Source organism: Lasioglossum baleicum, chromosome 1, assembly GCF_051020765.1.
Source record: "Lasioglossum baleicum chromosome 1, iyLasBale1, whole genome shotgun sequence".
Lineage (NCBI taxonomy): Eukaryota > Metazoa > Arthropoda > Insecta > Hymenoptera > Halictidae > Lasioglossum > Lasioglossum baleicum.
Window position 1 is genome coordinate 18,056,498 of NC_134929.1, and position 24,099 is coordinate 18,080,596.

The window sequence follows — 24,099 nt, forward strand, 5'->3', positions numbered from 1 at the left end:
GTGGTGGCGGTGCATCCAAAGGCTGCATTGTTCCATCGACTAATTGGATGCGAAAGAGCGAAGAACGTGACCCGACGACGTGACGTAATCTACTGTGCTTTAAAACGACCGACTATCCGCGAAAACATCACTGTTTCGATCTATTGCACAATTTTTCTATGGTCAACCCTGTTCAGGAAACTGGACCATCCACATTTTCAGAATTGTTCTATTGAATTTACTAAGTAAGCGACTGTCGTAAAGGTTGGGGCACGTTTTATTTTTACCACACTTATATTAGCTTGCCGAGTTGTCATTGTTGTATGCGTCAAATCTTGTAATCGACTTTTTAACCACTTCCCGATGAGCTAGAGACTTGAAACTTTAAACATAGCTCAGAACTGGATGACAATGCAATATTAACTGGAGGGGTGTTGTTGCTCGCTCGCTTCGCGAGCTTAGCGAGTAGGGTTGTCGTAGATACGCGATAGTACGTCATCGCGTTCAGCCATTCCCACTCCGCGCGCCAACGCTCCCTACTCCACTACGCGTGGGAACTCCAACTCATCCCCACTCCACTGACCCATTTCGCACCGAAGGAGCTCAGTCAGTGTGGTGTTTCGTCCATTCAGTTCCATTTCGGACAATTTCGGACTCTATCAAGAGATGTCGTCTCTCGGAACAATCCCCTCATTCTATCTCGCGTATTTCCATATCTTGCTTTTCTATATCTTACTAAATATTTCATACCAGTATTACTATTATATATCTTACGTTCCATTTGAAAAAGACTAAAAAGTAGAAAATAGAAAAATATATCCATATAAAAAGTTTTTAAAAACCACATTTATATTAAACTGCACTAGAAAGGAGAAAATGATTTTTTTAGACATTAGTGACTATAAATAAAAGCGTGGAGCGCCCATGAAGATTACGTCAATATAGTTTAGCGCTCCACGCTCTTTTATTTATAGTCACTAATGAATAAAAAAATTATTTTCTCCTTTTTAGTGCATTTTAATAGAAGCGTAGTTTTTAAAAGGTTTTTGTTATATATTCAGCTATAAAATTAAGGTATATACTTCATTATACCTAATTTTCTGAAGGCAATGTTTTTGGCAAAAGAATATTTTGCAGTATAAGTTGAGACACACTAAAAACTGTGAAAAGTGTTCAGTGTTCATCCCTCCTGTTTTACCAGCTAAATTTATTCTCAGGAATTTTTCACCGAACGGAGGAAATTTTGTTTGAGCTGCGGAAATAAACGGCGACCTGGTCTGTAATGAAATGATATCGCGTTGCCGTGATTTCTCGATGAACGTCGAGGCAATCTCTCTAAATATAGGCAGAATCCCGCGGCGGAGACTAACCCGTTATTATTGTAAAAAGATAGCGAGCACACAGGTCGCCGTAGTTTCTGGTACATTTGTCATCACCCCAGCGTACAAATCGCGGCATGGTTTACTCGCTGGCCGAGAATAACCGCGGGTCGACTCGATCAAAATGATTCTTTATTTAAAGAATCTCCGTCGTTCGAAAATGCATCTCATAATTCAAGAATGTGTGCCTCCGTCTGTGCGATCTCCCATTTAAGCAAACATTCACGAGTAGTTATAATTTTCAGGGGGTATTCTGGTTTTCGAGGCTGCATTTTTACATCGATCTCTAAGAATTTTTCAAGCACATAAATTATTTTGTTAAAGTAAAAATAACCAGACTTATGCAGTATATGTTTTGGATAAAACTTATGTTCTGAATTTAAACAAATGAAGAATCTGAATTACTTATTACATTGAGTTTAGGTTAGATGTAGAATTCTCGATACCTTCTCAATCTCTTTGCATTTTGCAGATCCTCATTAAATTTAACATGTCGAATATACCAGAGCACAAATTCATTTCAAATTGTTAATAGAGTAAGAGCTTTATTAATATGTACCAATCTGTTCCGAATTTACCGAGACTAAAGAAAATAGAATTCTACTAAAATATTAACAGACAATATATCAGCTCACATTTAAGATCACGGTTACAGGTTTCCTGATTATTGGACTTTCAATTCCGTAAGAAGTTTAGAGATTTCTTCGGCAACGAGCTCCGCTGAGAATCGACTCGTCGATACCAATCAAACCTCTTCAAACTTATCAACTCTCGAATCTCACCGGAATACAATGGCGCCTCTATCGATTATACACAATGGGAACACAATGGAGAATATCTGACCGAGTCTCGCACGCTTCGAAATCCGATGGATAGTTATTTTTCTTTCGTACGAATTTAACGATATCGAGCTCGCTCGCTGTGGAAGTAATGTCTTCAGGCTCGGTTCAAACAGTTATGAACAATTATGAACATATTTTTTAACCCTAATACGTTCCCCAGGATGAAAAGTAAGTAAGGTTGCTCAAGTCGTGTCAGTGCTTAAGTCGTACCACTTGAATTTTGAACGAACTACGGCGACAACAACACATATACACCGGCAACCAAATATACATGTGAGTCAACCAAGTTGCTTTACGCATTACATATTGTCTGCCATAAACCAGCCTCATTATAAATCCTGTCATCAAGTAAGTTTATTTCAATTTTCTTATAATTTTCTGCATATGTTTTTGGTTGTTAATCTTGCAAGTATATTATTGATCAAATTATGTTCCTTATTAAATATAAATTCAGTAGAATTTACATAATCGTTTGGTCGACACGAAATCGTATTAATTTCATTCAGTTAGGTTATGTTCACTTTTTAAATTTAACTTGTGCCGTGTCTTAAGTCGTACCCATATGAGATTCCCAAATCGTACTACCTCGTCAGTCGAAATAACGTCAACGCAGAATAAAGAAAACATAAAAAATGCGGCAAATAAAAGAAACGCAGTAATTAATAAGAAGGAATTGGCATTAAAAATTGGAAAGAAGAAAAGCGATTGGTTTTGTTTTATTTGTGGAGAAGATCGGGAGGAAAACATATATGATTCAATGCTTGAAATGCACAAATCATAGGTGCACGATGTATACGCTGGATTTGACAAAAGAACAAAAAAATTTGTATGTGATATTTGAAAAACTAACTGAATACCTATGTGTTATGTAAACAGATTAATAAAAAATACGTTTTATTTATTATTGTTGCTTAATTGAATTCTTAGGTACGACCTAGGCTATAGGCTATAGGTGGTACGACTTAGGAAACCGGTTACTTTAGTCGTACCGATGTAAGTTTTTCAAGATTTAGTTTATTTTACGTGAAAGCATATAGATTTTCTAATTTCGTTCTAATAAATAACAACAATATTAACACAAGTTTTGAATAACACATTTAATCTCCATTTATTTGATAAATCCTAAGTTTTATACGGTTTTTTTCTTAAGGGGTACGACTTGAGCAACCTTACCCTATAACCAGATTGCGGATTTTCATTGCAAAATAAAAATTTTCTTCTTCATTTACAAGACTTGAGCAACCTTACCCTACTAGTTTCGCATAAAAAATATAAGGATATATCTCTCTAAAATGTGACGTCAAAAATTAAACATAATTTGTTAGGTTGACGTGTACAGCAAAACAGGGTAAGATGTTATCACAGAGTCTTTTATGCAACTATATTTCCGAGGAGCATATGAGGGTTAAGAATGGTACCATATCCCCTATAAATGTCATTAAAATTGACGAGAGACAACTGCAGCAAAAATTCAAGCAGTTTTCACAAAAACATTCTGCCCTGTCAGTCTCATAAACTTTTAAGAAAAATTAATCCCATAAAGACTGCTAATATCTTCGGTGCGCTGGTCACGAAATCCCGATCTTCCCGATAGATTTTTCCCGTTGATTACCCGCTTCTTCGAAGGATTTTACAGCGAAGTGTCCTCTCCTCCGCCGTTATGTTCGTTAATTTCCCCGATTTCGCGATCCTCAGCAGCCGACCTCACGTTCCGCAAATATTGTTCGTAAGTCTCAAAGACGACCCTTCGCTGCTCTCGTGGAAATAAATCCGATCGAGCTATCCCGCGAAGTGTCTCATCAGACGATCCTCCATAGCAAAAGTGCAGAGAGTAATTTTTTTAAACTGAGCGACAACGAAAATTTCGTTTCCGGCCAGAGCTCGGATCCTCGAGCGAAAAAACTTGCGGAGTTAACGAAGAAAGTTTTATGCAGCCGCGGCTGCCTCCTCCCGGGAATTTTAATAAGAATCGTCCAATTTCTTAGCCAAGTTCCCCCGCGCGCCTCGGAGAGTAATAATTCGATTAATAATTCGAGGAGCTTGCAGAGGCGACATGAAAACAGTCGACTCTCCGGAACTATGAGAATATATATTCGCTAATCTCTAATTAATTGTTTCGCTTCTCTGAAAGATTAACCGCCTAAGCAAGCCAAATTGCCAGTGGACGTTGCTCAACACTTTAAATTTGATGATAGATGCTTCCGATTACTGGGATTCTTAAGCTCACGGCACGCAGAAATTTGTAAAATATAAATGAACAGCTACATAAATCATGATAAACAACATTGTTTTTCTGTTTCGAATATCGAATGAAAAATTGCTTAAAATTGCTTAAAACATGCGTTGGATTGTAAACAAATCATGCGTTAGAGAATAATAATTGTGTTCGAATTTAAAAAAAGAACTTCACGGGTGAGGGGATGTCTGTTTCATTTCAAATGGATTGAATGAATAATGGCCGAGTAAATTGAAACTCATTCGAACCCCAGTGCTAACATATTAGCTCGATGTTTATTGTATACGATTTCGCGGATGAATCTCTCGTATCGCTAATTAATAAACGTAACAATTCAGTCGGAATAATCCTGGAATATCCGAATCGATAGTTTGCGAAACAGCGACACAGGGACAATCGAATTAAACCGTTGGAAAAAAAGAAGAATAAGAGGTGAGGCCTTTCAAAAAAGGAGTACTAGGTCTACTTAGGATAATACAGTTCGATAAACTTATCGGAAGACAAGAATTTCCAAGGCAATGGCTCCTGCTACTATCTTTGATCGAGGACAATAAAAATAATAAGGGAAAGAAATAACAGGGCAAATGATAATCGCTGTTTACTTACACGGTGAAACGAGAATAAATGCGAAAGGAAATGACTACGTGGCAAGGTGTTGCGGCAAGCTATTATTAACTCAATCTCGGTATCGTGACAAGCCTCAATATCATGATCGGAGTGTAGATCTTTATGCAAATTCAAGTCCGTGGGAAATGATCGACGGAAATGGGAAGTATTGGGTTGGTACAGTGGCGGATCAAGACAAATGGGGGCTCTCTCTAAGCGGTCAAAATTTCGGGGGCCCCAAAAAGAAAGTTTCCAGAAAAACTGTCATTAAGTTAGCGAAAAGTAATCAAAAATCCCATAGAGTGCAACTTAGAGGCTATACATTATACATTAACAGTTTGTTTTTAGATTTGTTCCATTATTTTATCAGGGCTCCCTACGTTTTGTATGATAATAAGATACAACACAATGAATGAACTTTTTTTTAGCAAAGATACCTGTTAACGGTAGCCGGGGCTGTTGCACAATTTTACAAGCACGGGGCCCGCAAAACTAAACCGCGGGCCCCCAAGACCGTGGGGTCCTAATCGGCCGCTCAGTCCGCATACCGGTTAATCCGCCCCTGTTAGCATGAAAGCAATTTCGGTATTTTAAGGTGAAATAGAGCCCAATTTTTTTTATTGAAGCAATAGACTTTAATGAAACAAGATATTTTCGTTTTTGTTCGATGATCTTTTGCCAAAAAGAATAAATAAGAAACTATTTTATTGATTAAAGTTCATCGCTTGAATAAAGAAATTCGGTTTTATTTCACCTTCAAATACCGAAATTACTTTCGTGCAAACCCAATACAGTAATTTTTCTATAGACGCGAAGGCCTCGGGGGGGATTTCTTCGCATCTATCGCATATGGCTACCTATTTTTTGTGCTTCAAAGGCCGAGCTGAACATAGCGAAGGACAGCGCGTGTAAAAAGAGAGCACGGCAACTGTCCGCGTCTCTTCCTTTCTGATGCGCTGTCCTTCCTTGCGTTCGAAACTCTCATCATCGATTAAACCACTAATCAGTTTTACAAACCACGTATCATTTCGCACTAGAAAAATGCCAGGGAATATGTTGCTGAAAATTCCATAAAAAAATAATGAGAAATAAAGAAGATTAAATATTGGTGTTACATTATGATGACGCACGGGCGTTTGAACTGTGCCGACGACTGCGACTCTCCGCGTCGCGTTAGTAGTGGTTCACACCGATATACCGAGCCGAAATCATATTACTAAGTTGGGTGGGGGGGATATTTTTTTCGCATCTATCGTACAAAAATTTTCGCATCTATAGAACATTTACTGTACAGGGTGCGTCGCCAAAATCCGGACAAAATTCAATTTGAATTTCCCGCCGTTCTATACCACCTACAGATGTCGCCCTTGGCTTCAAAAATAGCTTGATGCATCTACTATTCGTTGATAACCTCAAAACGGTCGCAATGCTGAAAGCTAACGCAGAATACAATCGAAAAGTCGCTATCATCGAAAGCGTGCGTGCTGATCGCTCAGCGACAGAAATTATTCGATTCTTCGGATACCCGAGATCGACGGTTTATGACGTTATTGCAAAATATAATGAGTCGGAGATGTCCAGCGAAGGTTCTGAAACACCGGCAAGGAAGTCGCACTCCAAGGAGCGCGTTGTCAGGACGTCGAATATCATCGAACGGGTTCAGGAGCTAATTTTTCAGGATCCAGGACAGTCGATCCGAAAATTGTCATCCGTTGTCGGCATTAGTGAAAAAACTATGCGTCGAATCATCGAGGAGGACCTCCGCTACAAGTCCTACACAATTAAAGTGAGACAGATGCTTTCTGATGCTGCCAGGGCAAAGCGAGTTAAACGCGCTGTAACTTGCTCTTGTGTTCCTTACGAAACAGTTGCTGGACGCATCAGATTGTCCAAGGAGTTTTGGCCTCCCAACAGACCCGATTTAAATCCTTTGGACTTTTATGTATGGAGCGTTGTTGAAAGGGTCTCTAACAAATCCAGACGTGCAAACGTCGCGTCGTTGAAATCCGCCATTGAAGCGGCATTCGCCGGAATGGACCGTGACGCCTTGAAGCGGGCATGCCACCGTTTCAGGACGAGAATGGAGGTGGTTATTAAAGCAGAAGGGGGCTATATCGAATAAATGTATTCTTGAAGAACCAACAAACAATTTCCAAAAAGAAAAATTTTTAATTCCGCCATTTTTGAAAAAAAAATTATGTTTGAAAAAAAATGTTCAATTTGTCCGGATTTTTGCGACGCACCCTGTATATGGTAGCTTACTATTTTAGTAGATACTGATCTGTTGTCGAAGCTCTTTCAGATTGCTCCATACAGAATTCTTCCAAAAGCTTGAGCTGTTGAAAAATTCTAAAATAATCGTCGGTAGGTAGTGTGTCAAATCTTGATTTGGTCAGCGTCCTCAATGGCAGCGATCCTTGCAGGAAAAGACGCCGCTGGGATCCATGCGAGAGAGAGAGAGAGAGAGAGAGAGCAATTAGCGTGCGCGATGTATCTGGCCGGCCAAACAGAATTTTCGATTTCTTTGTTTGACCTGCCGGTAATCGTTCCCGGTGCACAAACACCCGGGCGGATTTTTCAATTAGCAGGGTCCCTAATAGACCGGTCTGTTTGAGCGACGCTGATTCCCAGTGTCCCCTCCCCCCTCGGCCCTACGCCTCGGCCATGGTCTGTAATTAACGAGGAATAGCGGAACTCGCGCGCGCGTCTACGTCGCTCTCCAGAGATCAGAGGCAAGCGAGCATGAGCGAGCCGTGTTCATTGTGCACGCTCTCGGGGATGACCGTAATGTGGGCTGACTCGCTTTGATACGGGATTGTGGGATTTCAGGCTGAAACTCGCTGTTTGGATCTCTTTAGCGGACACTGCGGTATAACTGAAAATCAACCGGCTGCCTGTGTAAATGTAAGCCGAAAATGTTTTAAATGATGCCCACGCTGGAAATCGGCTTTGCCAGATTATCATGTACTACCGGAATATTTCCCGTGGAATTATTAATAGCCGACCGTGTGTCCCCTTTTGGATGACGAATTCCAAGCTCGAGCCGGATCTCTTTTATCCTCGATCCATCGCGACTGTGTATTAACACGGTTTTCAAATTCGCATTTTGCACGCAACTCTCCGATCGGGATTACTATTCATTTAGTTTTTTGTTTGTAGGATACCAGTCCTTTTATTATCAATTTTTTACCTTTATTCCTTCGATTAATACGGTCTGAATCCGCACTGAAAAATAAAAATGGGTGTTCCTGCATAAAAACGTAGGTCGAAAATGTGGAATAAAATTTTCTTTGTCCATGGCTTTGCTCTCAAGAAATTTTAGTAAGTAATTTTCGACAGTGCGCGTGTCAAATCCGATCGTCTCGAGAAGAACTTATGTTTCCGCCAGCGAAAAATTTCGAAATATTAGGTTAAACGACGGCGGAGCACAAGCTGGCGCAAACGGTCCATCAGACTTAATGCAATGCCGGGACAGGCGGATTCAGTATCGGCATAGGTGGACGCTCAACCCCAAAACCAGTTTACCCACTGGCCGAGGCCGGGGATATTACGCGACCGCGGCCAAAAACTGCACAATGCTTTGGCGAGGGTTGTGCTCTCGTCGATGAGCCCCTGTGTGCCTTCCCGACCCCGTGGAATCCTCGTGAACGTTAATCCGTGTACGCACGGACCATTAATAGTGGTCGGCCGATAAATGGATCGACGTCGATAGCGTAGTATAACCACGAGCATAAGTGCCGGGGCCAATAGCGCGGAAACGTTCTCCTGTTTCCCGGCCGACCCTGCCCTTCCGAGATTCCCAGTCGTCGAATCGCATTTGCCAATCTCTTTAGCCGTGTCCTTCGCAACTGTGCTTAACCCTTACTTTAAGGATACTTTTGGGTAATTACATGGAAAATGGTACACCACCAATTCTGATGACCTTGAAATATGTTGTCAAGGTCATCATCAGAGTGTGGACTTTATACATTCATGCCGAAAATGGGTATGTACAATTTAAAGCTGTGAACGTATTAAAAAGATTTAAGGACATCAGTGTATTAGTTTCAACTGTGTGTATAAGATGATCGAAAAAAGAAAAAATTTTCTAGGTTTCTTGCAATTGAACAACTGAACAACTTTTCCCTACACATGTTGCCTTAACTACTTGATTATTTTACATAAAAACACTGGCAGACGTGGTTTGCATTCATAAAAACAACGTCCATGAACCAAACCGTCGAATCAGTATAAAAACCGACAAAAAAGATGGACGACTTAAAAATTGAGAGGTGCCGGATGAACGTGGAAACATTTCGGGAACAAATCCGAAAAGTGTGGAATCACGGGAGCCGGTCTAAAATTCGAGCTCGCACCCTGAAATTTTCAACGCTATTTCGAAGGGAGTTTTGAACAATCGTGCGAACCATAAATGCATCAAATCCACAGTCTGGTGATCAGTGAAAACGTGAAAACGTTCCGCCACCGGTGGACAGCCGACCGGAAGGGTATATCCCGTGCATCCTTTCGGGAGAGATGTCACGCGGCACCGCTTATTTGCGCGAGAATTGACATGGGATCCCGCGATACAGTAGTGCTCGATTAAATTCGCTAAATCTGCCACGCAATGTGTCACTGCCCTGTAACGCAAGAATTCAATTTCCGTTTTCCAAACTTCGCAAATTGGCCGAGTGTGTAGCTAGAGGAAGGACGTACGTAGAAAATTGAAATTTTGGCTGCTCTTTACTTCGGCGGACTCAAAATGTGTGCCTTTCTCCTATAAATTACAGAGTTGAGCATTAATCGATTAAAATTTTAATCATGATTGATTGATTAATGTGTACGATTAAAAAAAGAAATCGTCGAAAAATCGGCGATTGATTCAATCGATTGATGAAGTTAATCGTCAATCGTTGATTAAATGAAGAAATCGGCGATTGATTCAATCGATTGATTTAATCGTCAATCGTTGATTAAAAAAAGGAATCGTCGAAAAAAAAACATAAAAGCACGTGAACAGAATTTGTATTATGGACCAAATGACAATACACCTAAACTCAGTTTACATTTTTCAGTATTCATACAGTTCTGATTACGTATTTAATTTCGAAATTTCAGCAGTTAATCATTAATCAATTATCCGATTGACGATTAATAATCGCAATTAACGATTAATAAGTATTTAATCGTTAACCACAATTTTAACGATTAAACGAGGAGATTAATTGTTAATTTCGATTAACGATTGAAGTAGAAATTTAGTCGTCAATCGTTGATGAAATTTTTGCTCAACTCTGATAAATTATCATGTGTGTATTTGGTATGTAATCCAGTAGATTTGTATCCGGGGCGGAAGCAGATCGAAGTTTCGATCCTGTAGGATCAATGTTTCATGAGCTATGATTGCTTAAAGTTTAGGAAGCTGCAGTGTTTTTGACAGGTAAGGGCGCCGCCATATTGGTTTGTAGTGACGACCGCGAGCCGCTTATCGAGCAGAACCGCCGGTCCTTGGCCTTGCCTAATCACTAACCAATTCGATAAGCGGCGCGCGACCGTTGCTACCAATATGGCGGCGCCCTTACCTATCAAAAACACTGCAGAGTGCTCAACTTTCAGCAAGCATAACTCCTGAACCATTAATCCTACACGCTCGAAACTACGATCTGCAGCCGCCCCGAATACAAATCTACTGGATTACATAGCAAATGTATCATAATTTATAGGAGAAAAGCACAAATTTTGAGTCGGGTAAGGTAAAGTTTACCCAAAATTTTTTATTACATCAGTCTTGGAACTTTTTGAACATACCGTATAGGGGAGAGAGAAAGAGGGAGAGGGAGAGAGAGAGAGAGAGAGAGGATTCGATGATTTAGTAGCGGAATCCGGCGGCAGCCAGTCTTCTGGACTTGGTCGAGCCGTTTTTACCCTTCTCCCTCTCGATAATAACTCATCTTCGATCCGATGTTCCCGCTTTTGTCCGGCCCCCATTGTTCGCGCTGGCGAGAAGAATCCCGTATTCGAGGACCCCGGTAAGAATCAGTTTATTTTAAGCGATCGGATGCGCGTTACGAGAAGGTAAATCACTGTCGGCCCTGAAGAGAATTATGAAGGAAAGGGGCGAGGGACTAACGAATTACGGAACCATAATGGGAGCGTATCGATCGAACTGGTTACTCTCTATTTATGGAGCATTGTGCGGTCATCATTCCCGGCTGCGAGAATTATTGCTTCGGCATTAGCAGATCCATTGATAATGCCAACGTTTCAATAATATTAATGGAGAACGCCACTACTGGTTATAAATTTCCCGGATTTTCTTACGGTGACGGCTCTGCTGACGTCGCGCATCGAGGGAAACGTGATAGTGATAGATCTACGGGATCGTTCAGTCCCTTGAGATTAATCGGGCTAGAATTATGTTTTAATAATTACCATTGTGTAGTTAGTATTTGATAGTGCGAGAATCATTGCTCCGACAGATCTATTCATTATGCCAACGTTCTAATTGTATTAACCCCTCGCCGTACGATTTATTTCATGGTTTCAGTGATTAAAACTCTTTTTGTAGTTCGCAATTTTCTAAAAAAGGAGAAGATTTATATCTACAACCCGTGGCAGAATGTTTCCGATCGGAGGCATTGATACGGATTTTAGAAAAAACATTCGATGGCGCGGCTAACGGCCGTTCTGGAGGTGAGCGCCACTGATGGCAACTCATGTCGGGCGAAGATATTTTGCTTTTTGGTTCCAAAAACGTCGACGTTGCAAACTTCGTCGTCGCAAAGGGTGGTTTCTCAAGATAAAAGTCTGCTCTATCGCGTGATGTAGTTCGATTGTACGCTGGCCCATTATTTTTTAAGATAAATTGAAAAATATCCTCTACAATTGGTGCAAAAATGGTGTCTCGCCATCTTTAACGATTGTTTAAACATGTTTAAACATTCATAATGTATTAATATTGGATATCACTGTATTTGGGAAAGTCTACAGAATCTTTTGCTGCGAAGAACAATCTAATATCTTTTATAATAACATCACAATATTTGTTTAAATTTGAAAAATATGTTTTTCTTCAAAATCAAGTTTCTCAAAAACTGTGCGTCTAGGGGAAAAATTAAGGACAGATTCGGAATCAGCTCAAAAGCTCTATAAGAATCATCCAACAGTAATTGTTGAACAATTTTGGTGTTGGACAGTGTAAATCGAATCGGAAACTTTCTTCCAGCTGTTCTATTAATCGGAAACCTTTTTCCGTGTAACATTTTGTTTATTTTCTCGTTTCTTTGTTATAATAAATGGAAGCTTATGTTATTTTGTTGTATTTCATCCTTCAATAAGCCCCCTTTTCATTTCCCATCAGTTTTAACTCCATAAAGTAATATTTTATACTTCTAAATTGTGAATATTTTCTCTAAAATCCGTATCAATGCCTCCGATCGGAAACATTCTGCCACGGGGTGTATTGTATGCCTACATGTTCTCCAATAAGTATACATTAACAGAACCGAAATAGAATTTCATCTTGGTGTAAAGCAAATTAATAACATACATATTTATTAGACTCTGTTCAGAACCTTCATCACGAGTCTGACACAATATTGCAGGGCAAGGAGTTAATGGAGACGCCTCTGCTTATACATTTCCTCTTCTCCGGATTTTCTTACGGTGATGGATCCCCTGAAGACGCGTCGGTGAAATTATGATAGACTGCTATTAAGAATGTTATAGATTATTATTTTCAAACCTTAGACGTGCCCACTCTTTTATGTACATATTTTATAAATATGCTTTTCAAGTCGCAAGATTTTTCACGTTAAGTGAGAAAGGCTTTTTACGAGAGATACTCGTGGGTTCAGGACAAATTTCAATAATTCGATTGGCAGCCAGAAATGGAAATATGAGTGAACGGATTGTAAAGGGTGAAGCACGTATTATTCTCGATGGTTACCGCTGAGGTACAAGCAGGCAGACCCCGGAAGAATCGTTACCACTGTTCGAGGCAGAAACCCGAAATTGAAACTGTATAATATCGACGGAGTCTTTTAACAATGATACTCGAGCGATGGAATTGGGACGGTTCCCGTCTGAGAAACTTTGTTGGACCAGAGACGCGAAGCATCTAGGCGCTGCGAGTAGCCTACTTGGGTTGAATGGTAGAGCAGAGCAGGAAGTTCTAGGAATTGAAATTTCAATCGAAAAACAGATTTTCAAATATTCTCTGGAAGGAAGACGGAATGCCGAGCGATCACAGACGATGCTCGTTACTCCAGATGGAAAACAGTTTTGAGCGGGTTCCCACATGAAAATTTTTACAAACCCAACAAAAATATCCTGTAAACAAGAGCCAAGTTCCTATGGCCGTAAAAAAAGTTGTGAGATCAAACAAAATACGGCCAAGTTCGTTAGCTTAGAAATACCTCTTGCAATACTGAAAAAAGCGTTTGTAAAAATTAGTTTAAGAGAACGCTATTTAATTTTTGAAGAGTTACATGGAGGGCTATATTATTCAAACTTGACCGCTACCTAACACCTTTTATGGCCATTGGTTTAAAAAGAAACGGATAGTTTGAATAATTTAGCCCGCCATGTAACTCTTTAAAAATTGAATAGCGTTCTTCTAAACTAATTTTTACAAACGCTTTTTTCAGTATTGCAAGAGGTATTTCTAAGCTAACGAACTTGGCTCCTGTTTACAGGATGTTTTTGTAGAGATTTCATCAATTTTTGTTGAAATTTCATCAATTATCAAGTAGGTATCAGAAAAAAATTCCTTTTCTAATCTGCAAGACAAAATCCAAATTCAATGTATCGAAGATCAACACTCTGCCGGCGACGCTCGGATCCGTTTGCCCCCCGCCACTATAGACGATGCTCGGTGCAGTTTCTTTTGTTTACGTTAGAGCGATTGTTTTTTTCATCAGTATTTGTTGCGACTTCGAAGCTAATAAAACGTATACTTACCTACTACGTACCTATTTCGTAAAATTTTTTTTTTCAATACAACCCCTTTAAGATGTAAAATTTCAAACTTCGATAATTATTCCTTTGAGTGTTTGTTATGGTGGACCTATGTACCAAATTTCAAGCTTGCAGGTCAATGGGAAGTACCCAAAAGGTTTTGATGATCTGTCAGTCAGTCAGTCAGTGACAAAAGCGATTTTTGAGGTCCTATATCTCGGAACCTACTAATGTTGGAAGATTAATGTTTTGTCAATAATGAGGCATGATAGCATTTCACAAGTGTACGAAATTACATCTCTCCATCTGCCTCCAGTGCCGAGTTATAAGCCTCTAAAAAATGGCTAAGTTGTTTCGTGTAAAAAGGAGGTAGTGCGAGAACTTGGCTGGTGCACTACCGTGCACCTAGATAGGGCAACTCTACCTTATACAGTTCTCCTCCCTGATTGGGAAAAAATACCGCAGTAAAATGTCCTAGCAATTTCCAAGAAGAGAGGACTTCCCACTTAAAAATAATGCGAAAGGATCGATAGTTCGCATCGGAAAAGAAGCCGCTCTGTTGAGGACTTAGGGGCTTAAAACCGGCCGAGAGCCATGAAATAAAAAGCGATAAAAATTTGGAATTTTTCATGGTCGTTTTAAAACACCGTGGGTCGTTCTGCGACGCGCTCGGATAACTCAAATAACGTCCGGACGAGAAGGAAATAAAACGCGATCGAATAAATGACAGCGCGACAGGGGCCGGCGGTGGACGCGGGGAAAACGCGAGAACGATCGACGCCGCGTGATGGAAAAAGAAAAACTAGGTGGGAGGGGAGAGGGGGGCAGAGAGTTAATTATCTTTCTAGCAACGCTGTCTCCATCAATCCACGACGAAACGGCGGACGCCGCGAGCAAGATTCCCATTTATTGGCACCGCCGCGCCGCGTGCCGATAGAGACGACAGCTATACCAAGAAAAATCGATCGGTCCCTTCGATATCTCGCGATAATTGAGCAAGGCTTTCCGAGCCGACGAGCTCCGGATGACCGGCTAATGATCCGGAATTGCGCAACTCTCTTGTTAGACTTCTTGGGAGAATCGAAATTCTCTTGAGGTCCCGATCTTGAGCAGCCTGGTCATTAAATCCGCCAATTTTTCCGGTGATTGTCCTGTTTTCTTCGAACCGTGCTATTTGCATTGAGTCATTCTGCTGGGATCAAGATGTACTGAGTTGAAGGGAAAGTCCTTGCGTATCTTCCTAGATTAATTCTGTGGAAATGATCGGAGACTGCGTATGGACTGTTGCTCTTTATTTCGTCACACTATAAAATCTGTTAGAAAAACTGGTATACTTTTTACAAGAGATCGCACTAACGGTTCTACAATCTTTAACTCTGTATAGTCGGTAATCTGTGTCGCGATGACAGTTGCGCGATATTATACATATACCCGCTCACGGTGTCGCGGGGAGAGACGGGGGACCTTTGTCCTCGCGGGCTTAGGTTCGATAACCTGTCGCCTTTTTACCCGCGCTGCGTTTATGTTTTGGGAAGCAGCTGACTCGGCGACAAGGGGAAGGACGCGATCTGTTTCTCCTTGTTTGCGTCGATGTTTTCGCAGGAGTCGGTTCGTTGCCCGGAGGTGATGTTTGGGCCACGGCTGACTGGGTGATAAGGAAAGGACGCTGTTTTTATTTCCTCATCGTTGTTTAGCTGCTACAATTCCATTGTAAAATAATTTTTCTCATTTTATGATTATATTCATCTTTTTATATTGAATGTGTAGTAAATGATTAGATACCAACATATTTAATAATGTAATCAGTGGCGATTCTACATCGCATTTTATTGATTGTGTTGGATCAGCGAATAAAGCAGGAATGTAATTGTTAATATCGTCAGACGATCGAGGCAGGAGTGATAGTGGAGTTAATCTACGACCAAATTTTTGCCGAACGCGGTTCGCATTCACAACCGAGAAACTTCGCAGAGCGCTGCGCGGCGCCGCCGTTGGGTACAAGTAGAACGAGCGAGCGCCTAGTCAGACAACCAGTCCGGAACCTGTAACGACCGCAACGTAGCATTTACGACATCGTTACAGACCGGTTACAGCCCGGGCGCGTTTCTGCACCGCCGCAGGAGTAAATTAGGCGTCGGACAGAGAGACGGGGTTCTGGATCTTCTCGCCTCCGCCCCAATTTATTACCCCCCTGGTTGAAAAAGCCCGGGCTATCGTTCACCGTTGCTACATCGGCGTTGAGTGCCGCGAAATGGGTAGAGAGGCGCGGAGGCTTGCGAATGGAAATCAAGGAATAAAGAGCAAAAAAAAGGAGGAGGATCCCCGGCATCATCCCTCCAGAAGGGGGATGGGGGTGAGGGGTGAGATAAGAGAGTGGGGGGTTGGCGAACGTAGATAAAACAGCGGAGGAAAAGAGAGCGGTCGAAACGAGGGGTGGGTCGGCGGAAGAAAGAGGCAAAGCTTTGTCCACAGGCGTACTGTTCATTTGCCTCTGACAGAACGGATTAAAGGGATCCGTTCGTTTCGTGGGCACACGGCTAGCACCCCCACCTACACCCTCCCGCCCCCCTAGCTGTTCGGTCTCTTCGCCCTGTACACCCCCGCGAAGCACCCCTTTCGCCGCGCCTTTTCTTTCCACCGTTCGTCCTCCACTTTCCGCCGCCGGATTGTTTGCGGGCATCGAGTACACCGGGGCTAGAGGGCTCTACGTGACGAAACGCGAGCTCTGGAACGAGCGGGTAAATGGAACGAGCTTTTACGCCATGATACCCGCGCCCCGGACCCTCGTTTTCACCCTGAACCGGGTCTTCTTTCAACCGACCCTCTCTTTCGCTCTGTCTGTACGCTTCTCTCTCTCTCCCTCTCTCTCTGTCATACTCTCTCTCTCTCTCTCTTTTACTCTTGCTCGCTCTTTCTGCCCGGCTTTTACCCGACCCGCCTGCCAAGGCGCGTTCCCTCTTATCCGCCCGACGTTCCACGCGAGAATTAACCTCGCCACGGTTCACAAATCGAATTCCCATTGGACGACGCGGGCGAGCCGAGCCGCGCGATGATACCGGTCCGAGATAAAGGAATCGCTAGCGAGATTGGTGTCCCGATTTTCCTGCAACCCCCGTACCGTCAACCCTTTTCCAAACGGCGAAGCTTCCGTTGGAACCTTAGACCATATATATGTACCTATAGACCCGGCACAGATAGTTTTCCCCTCGGCAAAGATGAAGTACTCTGTGACGTCACATTTTCAAAAGATGTATAAGCTATGCTCATCGACAGTGCCTACGCTTGGCTTATAGGGGGGCGAGGGGGATCAGCCGGTGCGCCATGTACACAGTATACGGAAAGAATAGACAGGATAATTTCAAAGAATTTGGCATTGCATCATGAAATAATCAATTATAAACTGTATTTGAGATACAGACGTTTATTGTATACGTTTTATTAAGGTATTACAGTGAAGAATATAGTAATAATAGTATTATGTATTGACTACTTTTTAGGAATGGATATTTGTTTCTGAAGATTAACAACTTTCGCATATTATGCAGGTTACAAAATGTTTTCTACATATAAATCGATCACATTTACAACATGTAAAGGTAGTACTGCTGGTTTTACATAATTTATACATTTACCTCGCTTGTGACTAGTTATTATTAGACTGCGGATCTTTATGCATTTACAAATAAAATTGAGTAGATGAAATTCAAAATTGTTGAAAAATTTGTAAAATTGAAAATGTCAATACATGATTTCTGCTCTGTTACGATCATTCAAGGAAGAAATAACATTCAATTTAGTTTCTATTTCTTGCAATCGATGTAGACAATTTTTATTTTCAATAGAGATTACACTTATTGATTTAAAAAGTTATTGTTCAAAAAAGTGTGTAATGGCGTAGTGTTTGGCGTCGGTTGCCGTGTCAGCCATACACTAAGTACAAAGTAGATAACTGAAAATCTCCAAATTTCAAGTTACCTAGTTATTACATTCTAACAATAACATTAGTTATTACATTTAAATGTGTAACAAGAACACATGGGGAGGGGGGTAATTTACAACTATATCATCTAGCAAAACCGCAATTTTAATGCCTGGTTAGTTTACAGCAGCTACCATAACTGCATAACGATCCCCAGCACAATCGTCACATCTGACACGAAAGAAACGGCCGACTGTTCGCTTCACCATTCGTCGGAGATATCAGGATAATGAATCTGCGATACACCCGCAGGCTAATAAACGCAGCTACCGTTTCCGAATGGTGTAATCTGTATTCGTGCTGGCAGAGGGGCCGTCAAATTGAAAGCAGAGAGCGTGGCTTCAATAAAACCGTAGCAATTAACAGGCTCGCGATTAACGCGATCGATAACTAGCCCCAGTTAAGTAGAAGGGTTTCTCTCGAAACCCCGAAGAAAACGATCGAAATCTATTCGCGGGAAATTGGACACGAATAGCGGGGTTCTACCCTTAATTGAATCGCGTAGTCCTCGTCGATCCAATCGCGACGATCCCGGTTAACGATCGGGTGTCTGCAATTTGTGTTTGCGGTGTCGATCGGAGCGGGATACGCCGACGATATAATAGCGAAACGGGCGAGCATCGCCAGTGGCGAAAATTCAGAGATCGTTTCGTATTGTTCACGACACAATAAAATTTTATTCTAGAATTTAAAACAGACGTTTTAGAAACGTCAAAATCAAAATTGATTTCACCATTTAATAAATATGATACATTTAAAACAACACGCCAACATGTTACCAAAGTGGACGCATCACATTTTGAAAACTTTTAAATGGAAGCAATCCCAGCAAACGTCATTTCTTTCCTCTTTTTTTGTCAACGTTAGGTTGCTGTTCTTATCCAACAATTTCTCCTCTCAGCGCAACCGAAGCGGAATATTACAAAATAAAATGAACGTAAAGCAAAAGTGAAATATAACGGGATGAAGTAGAATAGTGAGTAAGCAACACAAAGAGCAACGATATCGCCTTTATCTCGCGCAATAAACTAAAAAATCCGCGACGAGAGATCAAAAACACAGACAGAGGGGAATGAAATCAAGCGGAATAGAATGGAGAACAGAGAGCAAGGTCGACGTTCGTCGGACACGAATCGTCGTTAATAAACAGAGCGGTGGAAGTTATTAACTGGAGCCTTCCAGAGAGGAACGCGCGCGATTTTCCATTTCGATCCACTCGATCACCGCCGTGGGGACCAACGGGAGCCTGTGTATTTCAATTCCAACAGGTTCGAAACGACAAGAAGGGGAGAGAGAACCTGGCGGTGGCACTTTCTCCCTTTCTTCCCCTCTCTATTTCTCCCTCCCTGTGTGTCTGTGTCTCTTTCTCGCGGCGAAGATACTCGGCGCTAGGAAAAAGAAGCTAGTTAACGTTCGCCGGATATTATCACGGTTGGCTCTTGACACTTCCATTTCCCGTGGCCGTGTCCATTCGGGATTCCGACACCGACGCGACGCCAACACCGACGCCGACGCCGTTCCTAATCCCCTTTTCGCCGCCGGGGATGGATCCGGAGGAACCTGCGGCCCGATCGCAGTTTCGAAAAAGACTCGCGGAGAGTCTTTCTACGGCGAAAGAGGGCGGGATTGGATCCAGGAGGATTTAGCCAACGAGGAGAACAAATGGTCCTGGATACGAGAGGACTCAAAGATATATCGGCTTCGCGAAAGACGCCGTACTCGTCCTTCTACTTTTCCTCCTACCACGACTTTTCCTTCTCGTTCTTCTCTGCGTCAGACCCGCTAGCCGCTTAGCGAAAGCTCCTTCAAGAATCCGAGGAGGCGCGATTCTAGTTCCCGTCTCTCTATATCTGTTCATCTATCTGCAGTCGCTGCAGATGGAAGACTTAAAAAATCTAGAAAAATTCGTTGTCGAACCGTGCTATGTAAAGATTAGAGATACCTATTTCACGTGTGTCTAAATACACGGGTAGACGTGTATTTCACTGCACGTATTTACAATGACCCGGATTAATATTCGGACGCTCTAAACAAGACAACTTTTTAAATATTGTTCTATACGATTTGAACTTTTTTTGGGAAGCTAGAGCAATTAGTTTACTACAGGATGTGGAAAAAAATTTTTCAAAAATTGCAATTGATCGGAATTGTAGATGCGCATTGAAAATTGCAAAAATACGTTTTGTAGATCTATGTGGATCAAACATATTCTGAATATTTCGTCAAAATCGGTCGACGTTGCAATGACCTACAGACATTTAAAGATGGTAAAACTGTAACTGCAATAAATCTAAGGGTTCTAATTACATCTTTCAATGCCTGTCGTTTCTTTCCGCATCAAGCGATAAAGATGAAACTTCCACAGTGCATGTAATCGATAATTTTTTTAATTTTCAATATAATACCACATAGAAAAGTTGTAAAATGCAACTTTTAGTATTATTTCTGCTGTTCCGATCAATTGCAATTTTTGAAAAAAATTTTTGTCTCTTCCTGTAGTAATCTAATTGCTCCAGCTTCCCAAAAATAGTTCAAATCGTATAGAACAATATTAAAAACGTTATCGTCTTTTTTAGAGTGTTCGAATATTAATCCGAGTCACTGTAAATACGAATAGTGAAATACACGTGAAATAGTACACGTGTACCCGTGTACTTAAAAGGACACGTACTGAGGTACGTGTATTTAAACACGCGTGTAAACGTATACACATACACGTGTGTTATTAATACACGTACAAAACCACGATCTCCAGTAAAGACGATCGGCCAACAATTACAATTACAAATACTGACTGTGTTCGTCGTTTCCCTCGGGCGTTGTTCGCCTGATAACTCGAATTTTCCACCGGCTACGGCCATAGTCTCGACAGCCACGAAGAAAACGAATCGCCGCGAAACTTTCCGCTCGGTTTTTCCGGTCGGCGAGTGTCGGTAATTTATCGAAACGCTCCGATTCACCTCGCATAAACTTCCGACACCGAGAGCCAGCCCCGGTCGATGCAAACTTCGTCGAGCAAGAACCACGGATCCACGAAAAGTCTCTGTCCATCGGTCTTTATCTCCCCACCCCCTCTCCGTCTATACTTCTCGTTTTGATAGTTTCTATTCTCCGCCATCCGTGATTCTCCGCTCGAGTCTTGCCTGTTTTTCAAAGCTCCGGCAAGCGGGCAGAATTCGAGAGATGCTGATTCCGTGGAACCCGGCGAGTTCAGAATTTCATTTCGCCGGCGAACAAATTCATCGGGATACGGGTGCATAGTTTGCACAAAGGATCCTGCTCTCGCCCGATCCTCTCCTCTCGATCCATGGGATCGTCACAGAGACCGTTACCGAAGGCTCAAAGCCGCTATTGCTGCCTCCCAGCAAGAAACAACGCGCTCTAAACGCGGCAGGAGGTTTTTATGGATTCGATTAATTGCTTTCTCTCCCATTCCTGGTCGACTTTCCTGGGGAGGAATTTCGGAAACTCTTGTTCCATCAACTATGCACTCCTCTCTATAAATACAGTTGAACCTTCACAACTCGAGAACCACTACAGCACAACAATTCTGTTGGCCCCTTCTGCTCCACTGTGAGAGCGTCCACAAGTCGAAACGAAATTGTTAAGTGTTATAGATAACGGCGAGATACTTCCGTGGGCAACTGTAAATCACCAATGGAATACAACGTGTCGTTTGCATTGCTTGTTCGCGTCGGAACGCCGGAAGAATTGCCGGTCGTAACGCGAATGGGCGACGTTATCTCTTCCTCCGTGGCGGATCATCCAGACACGGTCTCCCTGATTCCTCCTGGGGACGCGTGAAACCTTCCAAGCATGTTTCCCCTTGAAACGGGGCAGTTTTTCTCACCATATGCTTCCTGTTACTGTCCCTCTATCTAAATTGGGGAATCTTCGGCAGATTTTACACCTTTTTCCTCTCCATATATTCTGATCGTTCGTTAATTAGATGAACACAGGGTACATGCACAGGACAGAAGCTAGATGAATCGCGGTGAGCTTGTCTAACCTGAAATTCCTAATCAATACCTGTGGGCTATCGATCCGATGTTGCCTGTCAAGCGTCACTCGGATCGTCGAACGGAAACGGTCATCTTGTTCCAAGCATCCGCCACCGCACTCATGGTGTACCAGCCGTGAGAGTGGAAATCATCTTAGTCCGTTCGTTTCCCTTCCCAGTAGAACCTCGATTATTCGGACACAACATGGAAACACTTAATAGAATATTCAATTGCAGTGCTACACGGAAAATATTTTTTAGCCGAAAACATAGTTTTCAGAAAATTGGCTACAACTTTTTATCCGCTGGATAAAACTTTTAACCTCGTCATTATGCTTTCTGCATCGAAAATGTAGTTGGCAACTATACCTTTCAAACGGTATATATTTCTTGCGTAATTCTCGTCGTAAAGCGTGCCCCAACCTTTAACACTAAACCTACCGAACACTAAAAGCGATTGAAATGTTCTACGTAACAAAAATGACAAGGCTCTATTCATTTAGATTTTGTGCAATTTTTATTGCAATATGTGCTTGGACAAAGAAGTTTATCGAATCAGTTTCCATGTAAGCAACTTCATAATTTCAATAATTCTAAGATGAACATTGTTTAAATAAAAATAAATTTTTTAAAAACACGTTTTTAAAAAGGTCTAAAAAGTATAAAATAATTTTTCCTAGCCCCATACAAATTCCTAACCCCGTACAGATAGTCCTGAAAATGTGTGATTGTGAATTTTTAATAGCTAGATAATACATAGTAAGGAGTGTAGAGAGTAGCTGCCGTTCAGACAACTCGCACAACAGTTCATATAATTTGCAGTGCAATAAAATTGTTAGTGATTTAGGTGAACTATTCATGCATCAATTATATATTGCATCCGCCCCACGTTTTTCGTTTTAAATCTTACAAGTGTTTTCATAGCTATTCAAAATTCACAATCACAAATTTTCAGGACTATCTGTACGGGGTTAGGAAAAATTATTTTATACTTTTTAGTCCGTTTTTATTTAAATAATTATTTTCTGCTTTTTAGTCTTGTGTGTGTGAAATTTTTCAAATGATTTTAAACATTTTTATGAGATTATAACAGAGACATGTAGTAAATTTCAGACGGTATTGCGACCGCGTCCTATCGAAAACAAACGCCGCGGTAAAATATCAAAGATAAAGGTTCGACGGAGAATTTCGATGTAACTGTTCTTCCGCTTGGTAAACAAACATTATAGTATAATAATACGTAATAACTTTGTAAACACCGCACAGAACTCGAACGCACACTGAGCTCCTTCGGTGCGAAGCGGGTCAGTGGAGTGGGGATGAGTCAGAGTGGAAACCGAGTAGATACTACCGAGCGTCGCGCGAGGAGGTGTAACGGTTAAATTTGTAATAGTTTATGTCTGCTAAACGCATAGGCTTTCTTAAAATTTTTTTTTAAATATTGCATTGTCATCCAGTTCTGAGCCACGTTTAAAATTTCAAGTCCCTAGCTCATCGGGAAGTTAGTTTAAAATCAATTGCAAAATTTGTATCGAACAGACAGACAGGCAGACAAGAAATCAAGCTAATAAAATCGTAGTAAAAATATAAATCCGATCATTTGACCGGCAGTGGTAGTGTTAACTGAATTTCTAGAGAATTTTCAGACATTTTTCGATGGTAGAGTTGAAGGACCCACGGGAGGAGACAGCGACAGGACAAAAGCGAAGATGATTTTCCATGGGGAACAGGTGGGGGGTGGAGGAAGTGTTCCTAGTCGTGCGAGACTTTCGCGGGACAATGAATTGAGGCGGCAATAAAATGTCTTCGGAGAGACTGGCCCCTCTTGTCGTGAATTCCTGCGCCGCTTAATTAACGAGACGTCTGCAATTAGGAAGGGAAGTCTTGTCGGCCAGCTTCGCTGATTGGTCAGCATTGTCGCTTAATTCCGCCCTGGACGTACACCGAAGAAAAATTGTACGCGGACGACGTAAACACCTCCCACGACTACAGTCACTTTTATCCAAGAGATTTCTCGCTTCTTGCCCTGGCTATAGGACTTCAGTTTTCACTGTAATTTATTTTCCTCGAGCACGGCCGCGCTCACGGAACCCGGAATTTTAGATTGAAACTCTTGAATCGGGGGTAACGAACGCGAGAGG

At 41.7% G+C, this 24,099-nt stretch overlaps 1 protein-coding gene across 1 annotated transcript in view; it reads left to right on the forward strand.

Annotated features, from left to right (window-relative positions):
- Nucleotides 1-24,099, forward strand: part of LOC143208672 (uncharacterized) — a 67,628-nt gene that overhangs the window by 24,799 nt on the left and 18,730 nt on the right. The window contains exon 1 of the mRNA XM_076423284.1: nucleotides 1-24,099. This exon is cut by the window's left edge and continues 24,799 nt beyond it; it is cut by the window's right edge and continues 18,730 nt beyond it. Coding sequence (XP_076279399.1) covers nucleotides 6,430-7,164 — 735 coding nt within the window. The 5' untranslated portion in view covers nucleotides 1-6,429 and the 3' untranslated portion in view covers nucleotides 7,165-24,099.